Genomic DNA, 12,049 nt, shown 5'->3' with positions numbered 1-12,049 from the left:
TAGAATAATCTTATACTTAGGCAAGTTATTTCTCCTCTTTGTGCCTCACTCCTTCTATTTATAAAATGAGAATCATCGGTCACTTTCTATTTCAACAGGAATGTTTCAAGATAAAAGGTATGTATCAGCTGTCAAATATTTATTGAGCCTACTATATACCTCAGTTCTCAGCATTGTTTTAAATGCTGAGGATACAGCAGTAAATAAGACAAACATGGCCCTGCCCTTAAGGAGCTTGCCTCTAATGGGAGGAGACTGACAATAAATAAGTAAGACAATGTCAGCTACTGATTAGAGCTTAAAAGTCAATTAAAAGAGTGCAGTAAAGAGTGGTGGGGCAGGAGAGATGGTTTAGCTAGGGTTTTCAAGGAAGGCTTCTTTGAGGAGATATCACTAAGATTTGATTAATAAAATGGTAAGCATGTGAAGAGACAGGGTAAAAAGAGTCCAAACAGGAGGAACACTAAAAATCAAGGTACAGAGATAGAAATAAGCTTGCATAATTAAGGACCTGAACTAAGACCAGTACGGCTGGAGTGTGATAAATAAGGAGGAATGTAGAGGGAGAAAATCAAAAGATCAGCAAGGCACAGATAGGCCAATTCAAGGAGTTTGGATTTTATTATCAATACAAGTAATATGGGAAGACATCAGAGGATATTTAAACTAGGGATTTATGTGATTTTTAAAATAGATCAGGATGACTGCGGTATGGAATAGCCTGTAGAGGGGCAAGAATGGAAGCAGAGAGACCGTTAGAAAGATAATACAGCTTTCAAAAGATGATAGTGGATTGCCTAGGAGTGTAGCATTGAAGAAGGGAGAATGTTCCAGATGCTCAAAGTATTTTGGCAGTGGTACCAGTAAAACTTGCAGAGGGATTGGATATAGGGCTGAGGAAAATAGTTAAAATCTTGAGTTAAAAGTTCCATATAGTTTTATATTTTTAATTAAATCACTTTATAATATAGAATTTTAAAATTTGGTGTTTTCGTTTCTTCGATAATCTTAAAAAAAGAAACATAAGCATATTCTGGTATAGTAGCATGCAGTTTGTGTTCCAATTAAGTTTATATTTAGAATCTCATTGGTGTCAAAGTGATTTCCTAAACTGGCAGAGTTTAATTTCTAATTTTCTAAACCAGAAGTCTCAGGTTTAAGAAATTCTACCCTACAGAAGTTTGGGGATATACCTGGAATAATGTTGATAAATGATGAATCAGAATCAGCTGATTTCACAAAACAGGTCATTTTGGGGCTGAAAAATAAGGAAAATCTGAAAAAATATATTTTGCCTTTTCTTTCATAGCTTTAATTATATAAATAGTGAATTCAAATCAGATTATAGATAAAAGTAATTGAAATAAAAAGTATACACTTCTTGCTATAGGTAGTATTTTGAAGAAAGATTTTCTAAACAAATTACAAGCTTAAAGAAGAACGTGATTTTGGTTCCTGGATTTATCAGTATTTTACTGTATTTATAAGCAAGTCCTTTTATTATCCAATAAACATTTTACTCTTAACTCTAATTTCCTCAGAATATAAGAGAGGAAGGAGAGGAGAGAGGAATGGTTTAAATTAACTCTAGGGTCCTTTGCAGGTTGAAAAGTTTAAACAAACTATAGCCTTTGCTTTTTTTTTTTAAATAGCCTGTGATGTTTGGAAGAAAAAGTCCTTTGAAACAAAGAAAGTTGCAGCATCATTGGAGGAGGTTTTAACAAAACTTCGAGAAGATTTGGAACTTTACTATAAAAAATTGCTCATTCAGCTTGAAGCCAGGGAGATCAAGATGAGACCAAAGAATCTGGCAACCATCACAAACTCTAAGGTACTACTAAATATGTTCACATTCTGTTAGAGAAGCTCTATTTAAAATACATGCTCTGTAATTGTTAGTATGATCATATCTAGGATGTTTTAGGCTACAGGTAACAAAACCTCGGCTTAACCTGGCTTAAACAATAAGTACATTCATGATCTCGTGTAATGGGTGCTGAGGAGGTACAATCAGCTGCTTAATGATGTCTTTAAGGGCCTAGGTACTTCTGATATTTCCTCCCTATTATTTTCAGTGTTGGCTTCATTCTAAGACTGCTTTTCCTCAGGGTAGCAACAGAGTTACCAATGGCAAGTAGGGATATATGCCTCCAAAACAGGAGACAACCTCTTCCAGACGCATGGACTATATAAAACTTTCCCGTTGGCCTGGTTGGGAATCAACCAAGCCTACCCTGGATTGATCATAGTTACCAGGGAATGCTATATCCTGACTTAGCCTAAGTAGGATCTACCTCTGAACCAGGGGAAAGGGTCAAGATTCTATGGGTAAGAGAGAAATACCTAATGAAGTATGGCAAGGGAATAATAGTGAGCAATACATTCCTTTTCTTTCAGTTGGGGGTGGGAAGTGCAGTTTGATAACCACAGAATCTATAGGTAGTGATATTCCAAATAAATTATAAATTATATTAAATTTTGATCAATTCATTTTCTTGAGATAGTCTTCAATCTTGACAGATGAGAGACATGAAGTTTATTTTTTAGTTGAGTAATTCCACCATATAATTAAACAACAAATTCCAAGGGCCATTTATCAGTTTAATTTTTGTTTGTTGATACCACTTATCCAAAAAAGATTTTATAATATGTTAATTATGATTGAGTGTAGATTTAACTTTAGACATGATGAAATATTAAAAGTTTACTTTTTTTCCCAGTTTTATTGAGATATAATTGACATATAACATTGTATTAGTTTAAAGTAGAAACATAATGTTAAGACATATGTTTATGTTGTAAAATGGACACCACAATAAGTTTAGTTAACATCCATCACCTCACATAGTTATTTTTGTGTGTGATCAGAACTTGTAAGATCTACTCTCTTTGCAACTTTCAAATATACAGTACAGCATTGTTAACTATAATTGCCATACTGTATATTACATCCCTAGAACTTACTTATCTTGTATCTACAAGTTTATGCATTTGACCACCATCACCCATTTCCCCTAATCCCCACCTCCTGTTTCTGCCAGAGCCACTAACCTCTTCTGTTTCTATGAGTAAAAGTTTACTATTTTAGATCAATTTAATATAAAATCCAAATAGTTTCAAGTAAAAGTTTCTTCTTATTAGCTGATACTTTTTTTTAAGCATTATTGAAACTTTTTATCTTACTGTTTTCTCAAGTTCAATATATGCTAATGTTTTTTTCACAAAAGCAGCTTAAATAATTTCTTTGTTGACTATTACAGCTCACAAACTTTTCTGAACAAAAGTAACCAAAAGGCTTCTAGAATAGGTTTTCTCATATTAAACAGATTTTCTTATAAAATACAGTATTTCATTATTAAATATTTTTAAGTAATTCTAATATGATTCCACTGATAAACCATTATGCCAATTTCTAAAGCCTTGCTAAGTATCTTAATCTAGTATATTCCTCTTATAGTAATAGTTGTTGGTTTTTATGGTGCTAATTTAATGGTAACTTTTACAAATACCTATTTATTTTTATAATACATGAAAATGGTAGTAAAACAGAAAGTGGTCCCTAAAACATAAGAAATCAACAGTTCAATAGTAATTTACTCTAAAGCAATAAGTTTATTTTATGGAATGGGTTATTTTCATGATTTCCTTTTTTGATATTTGATAATACTTTGTAGTTTACATTGGCAGGCAATTAAAATTAAAAATGAATAGATGTTATACTAAACAAAGATGTCTTTCTATGTCTCATACAGAATTACCTTATCATCCAGATCACTGAAGTACAGCATGCTATTGACCAACTTAAGAGAAAATTGGATACTGACAAAATGAAACTGATAACAGAAATTAAGGTATTTTGCATTTCCCCTAATTAGATTATAACATTTACCTTGAAATAAAATATTTTGGTGTTTTAACTTTGGCTGTCAGTAGCATAAGGGTAGTAAGGACTGACTGTCTTAAAATTGTTACCTTAACAAAAAAAAGAGCATGAATGGAAGATGGGTTCAAGATGGCGGAGTAGAAGGACATACTCTCACTCCCTCTTGCAAGACCATGGGAATCACAACTAACTGCTGAACAATCATTGACAGGAAGACACTGGAACTCACCAAAAAAGATACCCCACATCCAGAGACAAAGGAGAAGCCACGATGAGAAGGTAGGAGGGGCGCAATCACAATAAAATCAAATCCCATAACAGACTCACAAACTGGAGAACACTTATACCACAGAAGTCCACCCAGTGGAGTGAAGGTTCTGAGCCCCAGGTCAGGCTTCCCAACCTGGGGTTCCGGCAACAGGAGAAGGAATTCCTAGACAATCAGTCTTTGAAGGCTAGAGGGATTTCATTGCAGGATTTCGACAGGACTGGCAGAAACAGAAACTGCATTCTTGGAGGGCACACACAAAGTGGTGTGCACATCGGAACCCAGGGGAAGGAGCAGTGACCCCATAGGAGACTGAACCAGACCTACCTGCTAGTGTTAGAGGGTCTCCTGCAGAGGCGAGAGGTGGCTGTGTCTCACCATGAGGGCAAGGACACTGGAAGCAGAAGTTCTGGGAAGTACTCCTTGGCGTGAGCCCTCCCAGAGTCAGCCATTAACCCCGCCAAAGAGCCCGGGTAGGCTCCAGTGTTGGGTTGCCTCAGGCCAAACAACCAACAGGGAAGGAACCCAGCCCCACCCATCAGCAGTCAAGTGGATTAAAGTTTTACTGAGCTCTGCCCACAAGAGCAAGAGCCAGCTCTACCCACCACCAGTCTCTCCCATCAGGAAACTTGCACAAGCCTCGTAGATAGCGTCATCCACTAGAGGGCAGAGAGCAGAAGCAAGAAGAACTACAATCATGCAGCCTGTGGAACAAAAACCACATTCGCAGAAAGATAGACAAGATGAAAAGGCAGAGGGCTATGTACCAGATGAAGGAACAAGATGAAACCCCAGAAAAACAACTAAATGAAGTGGAGATAGGCAACCTTCCAGAAAAAGAATTCAGAATAATGATAGTGAAGATGATCCAGGACCTCAGAAAAAGAATGGAGGCAAAGATCGAGAAGATGCAAGAAATATTTAACAGAGACCTAGAAGAATTAAAGAACAAACAAACAGAGATGAGCAATACAATAACTGAAATGAAAACTACACTAGAAGGAATCAATAGCAGAATAACTGAGGCAGAAGAACAGATAAGTGACCTGGAAGACAGAATGGTGGAATTCACTGCTGCAGAACAGAATAAAGAAAAAAGAATGAAAAGAAATGAAGACAGCCTAAGAGACCTCTGGGACAACATTAAACGTAATAACATTCGCATTACAGGGGTCCCAGAAGGAGAAGAGAGAGAGAAAGGACCTGAGAGAATATTTGAAGAGATTATAGTCGAAAACTTACCTAGCATGGGAAAGGAAATAGCCACCCATGTCCAGGAAGCACGGAGTGTCCCATACAGGATAAATCCAAGGAGAAACATGCCAAGACACATAGTAATCAAATTGGCAAAAATTAAAGACAGAGAAAAATTATTGAAAGCAACAAGGGAAAAACAACAAAAAACATAAAAGGGAACTCCCATAAGGTTAACAGCTGATTTCTCAGCAGAAACTCTACAAGCCAGAAGTGAGTGGCATGACATATTTAACGTGATGAAAGGGAAGAACCTACAACCAAACTTATTCTACCCGGCAAGGATCTCATTCAGATTCGATGGAGGAATCAAAAGCTTTACAGACAAGCAAAAGCTAAGGGAATTCAGCACCACCAAACCAGCTCTACAACAAATGCTAAAGGAACTTCTCTAAGTGGGAAACACAAGAGAAGAAAAGGACCTACAAAAACAAACCCAAAACAATTAAGAAAATGGTCATAGGAACATACATGTCAATAATTACCTTAAACGTGAATGGATTAAATGCTGTAACCAAAAGACATAGACTGGCTGAATGGGTACAAAAACAAGACCCATATATATGCTGTCTGCAAGAGACCCACTTGAGACCTAGGGACACATACAGACTGAAAGTGAGGGGATGGAAAAAGATACTCCATGCAAATGGAAATCAAAAGAAAGCTGGAGTAGCAATACTCATATCAGATAAAATAGACTTGAAAATAAGACTGTTACAAGAGACAAGGAAGGACACTACATAATGATCAAGGGATCAATCCAAGAAGAAGATATAACAATTATAAATATATATGCACCCAACATAGGAGCACCTCAATACATAAGGCAACTGCTAACAGCTATAAGAGAGGAAATCGACAGTAACACAATAATAGTGGGGGACTTTAACACCTCACTTACACCAACGGACAGATCATCCAAACAAAATTAATAAGAAAACACAAGCTTTAAATGACACAATAGACCAGACAGATTTAATTCATATTTATAGGACATTCCCTCCAAAAACAGCAGATTACACTTTCTTCTCAACTGCATACAGAACATTCTCCAGGATAGATCCCATCTTGGATCACAAATCAAGCCTCGGGAAATTTAAGAAAATTGAAATCATATCAAGCATCTTTCTGACCACAGTGCTATGAGATTAGAAATCAATTACAGGGAAAAAAATGTAAAAAACACAAACACATGGAGGCTAAACAATATGTAACTAAATAACCAAGAGATCACTGAAGAAATCAAAGAGGAAATCAAAAAATACCTTGAGACAAATGACAATGAAAACACGACGATCCAAAACCTATGGGATGCAGCAAAAGCAGTTCTAAGAGGGAAGTTTATAGAAATACAATCCTACCTCAAGAAACAACAAACATCTCAAATAAACAATCTAACCTTACACCTAAAGGAACTAGCGAAAGAAGAACAAACAAAACCCAAAGTTAGTGGAAGGAAGGAAATCATAAAGATCAGAGCAGAAATAAATGAAATAGAAACAAAGAAAACAGTTGCAAAGATCAATAAAACTAAAAGCTGGTTCGTTGAGAAGATAAACAAAATTGATAAACCATTAGCCAGACTCATCAAGAAAAAGAGGGAGAGAACTCAAATCCATAAAATTATAAATGAAAAAGGAGAGGTTACAACAGACACTGCAGAAATACAAAGCACCTTAAGAGACTACTGCAAGCAACTCTATACCAATAAAATGGACAACCTGGAAGAAATGGACAAATTCTTAGAAAGGTATAACCTTCCAAGACTGAACCAGGAGAAACAGAAAATATAAACAGACCAATCACAAGCACTGAAATTAAGACTGTGATTAAAAATCTTCCAACAAACAAAAGTCCAGGACCAGATGGCTTCAAAGGTGAATTCTATCAAACATTTAGAGAAGAGCTAACACCCATCCTTCTCAAACTCTTCCAAAAAATTGCAGAGGGAGGAGCACTCCCAAACTCATTCTATGAGGTCACCATCACCTGATACCAAACCAGACAAAGATACTACAAAAAGAGAAAATTACCAATATCACTGATGAATATAGATGCAAAAATCCTCAACAAAATACTAGCAAACAGAATCCAACAACACATTAAACGGATCACACACCATGATCAAGTGGGATTTATCCCAGGGATGCAAGGATTCTTCAATATATGCAAATCAATCAATGTGATACACCATATTAACAAATTGAAGAATAAAAACCATATGATCATCTCAATAGATGCAGAAAAAGCTTTTGATGAAATTCAACACCCATATATGATAAAAACTCTCCAGAAAGTGGGCATAGAGGGAACCTACCTCAACATAATAAAGGCCATGTACGACAAACCCACAGCAAACATCATTCTTAATGGTGAAAAACTGAAAGCATTTCCTCTAAGATCAGGAAGAAGACAAGGATGTCCCCTCTCACCACTATTATTCAACATAGTTTTGGAAGTCCTAGCCCCGGCCATCAGAGAAAAAAAAGAAATAAAAGGAATACAAATTGGAAAAGAAGATGTAAAACTGTCACTGTTTGCAGATGACATGATACTATACATAGAGAATCCTAAAGATGCCACCAGAAAACTACTAGAGCTAATCAATGAATGTGGTAAAGTAGCAGGATACAAAATTAATGCACAGAAATCTCTTGCATTCCTATACACAAATGATGAAAAATCTGAATGAGAAACTAAGGAAACACTCCCATTTACTACTGCAACGAAAAGAATAAAATACCTAGGAATAAACCTACCCAGGGAGACAAAAGACCTGTATGCAGAAAACTATAAGGCACTAATGAAAGAAATTAAAGATGATACAAACAGATGGAGAGATATACCATGTTCTTGGATTGGAAGAATCAACATTGTGAAAATGACTATACTACCCAAAGCAATCTACAGATTCAATGCAATCCCTATCAAATCACCAATGGCATTTTTTACAGAACTAGAACAAAAAATCTTAAAATTTGTAGGGAGACACAAAAGACCCCGAATAGCCAAAGCAGTCTTGAGGGAAATAAAACGGAGCTGGAGGAATCAGACTCCCTGACTTCAGACTATACTACAAAGCTACAGTAATCAAGACAATATGGTACTGGCACAAAAACAGAAATATAGATCAATGGAATAGGATAGAAAGCCCAGAGAGAAACCTACGCACCTATGGTCACCTTATTTTTGACAAAGGAGGCAAGAATATACAATGGAGAGAAGACAGCCTCTTCAATAAGTGGTGCTGGGAAAACTGGACAGCTACATGTAAAAGAATGAAATTAGAATACTCCCTAACACCATATACAAAAATAAACTCAAAATGGATTAAAAACCTAGATGTAAGGCCAGACACTATAAAACTCTTAGAGGAAAACATAGGCAGAATACTCTATGACATAAATCACAGCAAGATCCTGTTTGACCCACCTCCTAGGGAAATGGAAATAAAAACAAAAATAAACAAATGGTACCTAAAGAAACTTAAAAGCTTTTGCTCAGCAAAGGAAACCATAAACAAGAGGAAAAGCCAGCCCTCAGAATGGGAGAAAATATTTGCAAATGAAGCGACTGACAAAGGATTAATCTCCAAAATTTACAAGCAGATCATGCAGCTCAATATCAAAAAAACAAACAACCCAATCCAAGAATGGGCAGAAGACCTAAATAGACATTTCTCCAAAGCAGACATACAGATGGCCAAGAAGCACATGAAAGAATGCTCAACATCATTAATCATTAGAGAAATGCAAATCAAAACTACAATGAGATATCATCTCACACCGGTCAGAATGGTCATCATCAAAAAATCTACAAACACTAAATGCTGGAGAGGGTGTGGAAAAAAGGGAACCCTCTTGCACTGTTGGTGGGAATGTAAATTGATACAGCCACTATGGAGAACAGTATGGAGGTTCCTTAAAAAACTAAAAATAGAATTACCATATGACCCAGCAATCCCACTACTGGACATATACCCAGAGAAAACCATAATTCAAAAAGACACATGCACCCCAATGTTCATTGCAGCCCTATTTTCAATAGCCAGGACATGGAAGCAACCTAAATGCCCATCGACAGATGAATGGATAAAGAAGGTGTGGTACATATATACAATGGAATATTACTCAGCCATGAAAAGGAACAAAATTGGGTCATTTGTTGAGACGTGGATGGATCTAGAGACTGTCTTACAGAGTGAAGTAAGTCAGAAAGAGAAAAACAAATATCGTATATTAACGCATGTATGTGCAACCTAGAAAAATGGTACAGATGAACTGGTTTGCAGGGCAGAAATTGAGACACAGATGTAGAGAACAAACGTATGGACATCAAGGGGGAAGTGGTGGGGGGGGTGGGATGAACTGGGAGATTGGGATTGTCATGTATACACTAATGTGTATAAAATGGATACCTAATAAGAACCTGCTGTATAAAAAAATTAAAAAAATAAAATTCAAAAAAAATAAAAACAAAAAAAAAGAGCATGAATGAAAAAAAATACAATAATAATGAAATTCTGTGAAAAGATTCCTAACAAGGCCAAAGTAAAATTGAATAAAATTTCACTAAGAAATAAAGTAAAAGAACCTTGTGAATCAGTATAGAGTCTCCATAAAATATTTTGAAAGAAGAAATATTCCTACATTAGAGTTGTTCATAAATAAGTCTGACAAACCACTGAGCTCTCCGAGCTCCCATTTAATTTTCATTTTTTTGTCCTCTCTTGGGTAACTATCTCATTCTCTCTGGTTATTTTCATATATATATATGTGTGTATATATATATGTGTGTGTATATATATATATATATATGTGTGTGTATATATATATATATATATAAAGTTATATGAGTGCTCTCGATTCACCTCTATCAGAAGTAGCTTTATGACCCAGAATAATTACCCCTATGTTGAATTAGCACTGTCCAATACAACTCTCTGTGATGGTGGAAATGTTTCATACCTGCACTGTCTGATAAGGTAGCCACTAGCCACATAAGGATGTTGAGCATTTGAAATGTAGATTGTTGTGTGACTGAGGAAATGAATTTTAGATTTAATTTTAGTTAATTTCAATTTAAATACTTACATGTGGCAAGTACTCTACTGGACAGGGCAGTTCTAGATTCTTTTCACTAGCAGCATACTCAAGGCTAAATCCTGGCTCAGCGCTGAGAAGCTTAAAACTTAAACTACAGAAAAGGAAAAAGGCAAAGGACAATTTTAAACCAAAAAAAGGAGTTATTTAACATTCTTATACAGTCTGCACTCAAAAAAGTAGTTCGTTCAGTGAATGAAAACTCCTGTGCATTCAGAAAAAAGGAGAGAAATCAAATGTGGAAGCTTGTCCACTTAAGGATAGTTGGATGGGTAGAAGGGAGTAATAAAAATACCCCCAGCGCCTTCATTTATGACTCTCTCAATGCTCTTTTCTTCTGGAAAGCATACAAATTAGTTCTTACCATTTTTGTATATTTTAACTTTATAAATATTACATATAAATGGTTTGAACCCAAATTAGAATTATTAGTGAAAAAACAGGAAAGACAAATGGAAAAAAAGAGAACCAAGTTTTCAGCTTACACACTGGGGGGAAAAAATCCTACATTTAACCATAGTGCCTAATTGTCACATAGTAGACATTATAAGAATTTATTATTGATTTCTGAATGGTTTACTCCAAACTACCCATAAGATACAGAACTAAGGGGCAGAAAACCTAGCTTGACTGTTGCAACCATGTTCAAGATAATATAGCACTATCAATGCTTCTCAAAGTTCAATATAATGTCACCTGGGGATCCTGTTAAAATTAGCAGGATCTGACTCAATAGGTCTGAGGGGAGGCCTGAAAGTCTTCAGTACTAACAAACTCCCAGGTGATGCTTATGCTGCTGGTCTACAGACAATACTTGGAATAGCAAGAGCTCTGGTACCAGATGGTTTAAGTTTGAATCCTGGCTGTGCCACTTACTAGTTTTATGCCTTGAGCAAGTTACTTAACTTCTAGGCATCTCAGTTTCCTCAACTGTAAAATGGGGAGAAATAACAGTATCTGCTTCAATTAAAAATTTGAAAGTATCAAAGTACACTTAGAAGAGCGCTTGCCACACTTATATTTCTTAAGTACTTATTCAGTTTCTAAGGGCTGGGAATTAAGGTTTTTTGGAATTTTTTTTAGGAGGCAGAGGTTTTTTGTTTTTGTTTTTACTACTTTCTTTGCACAATGAGAACAGATTTTGAAATAAGCAAAAGATAAAATTCTTTCTCACTCTAGTTTTTTAGAACCGTTTAATTTTATCATGCCTATATACTAATAAATGAAATTATTTGGTAGCATATCTAGCATGCTTATTCAAAGGGACTTATGAACTACACATTTACCATAGTAATCCAGTGCAAGTGAAGGCATTGAAGGCAAATGAGAGAAGACGTGAAAGCCGTTATAAAAACCCTTATTTATATGACGATTATGTAATTTTAGAAAGGTAAGATAGAAGTTCATTTTTGAAAGTCAATTGTTCTTTTATAGGTGAGAAAACAAGCAGTTTCAGATTTACGCACATTGAAAGCTGAACTGGCCCAGAAGAAATTTAATACATCTTTTCAATCTCAATAAGGTATGTTAACTTAAAATTTT

General features: G+C 35.7%; 1 protein-coding gene across 1 annotated transcript in view; it reads left to right on the top strand.

Moving 5' to 3' along the window:
* SPATA1 (spermatogenesis associated 1) overlaps positions 1-12,049 on the top strand; it is a 52,602-nt gene that overhangs the window by 32,586 nt on the left and 7,967 nt on the right. Inside the window, 3 exon segments of the mRNA XM_061183933.1 lie at positions 1,653-1,831; positions 3,753-3,851; positions 11,942-12,029. Of these exon segments, the coding sequence (XP_061039916.1) occupies positions 1,653-1,831; positions 3,753-3,851; positions 11,942-12,028 (365 nt within the window). The 3' untranslated portion in view covers position 12,029.

The sequence above is a fragment of the Eubalaena glacialis genome, chromosome 3, assembly GCF_028564815.1.
Source record: "Eubalaena glacialis isolate mEubGla1 chromosome 3, mEubGla1.1.hap2.+ XY, whole genome shotgun sequence".
NCBI classification, from domain to species: Eukaryota; Metazoa; Chordata; class Mammalia; order Artiodactyla; family Balaenidae; genus Eubalaena; species Eubalaena glacialis.
Note: the sequence above shows the minus strand (reverse complement) of the source record. Positions and strands in the feature narration are given on the sequence as shown.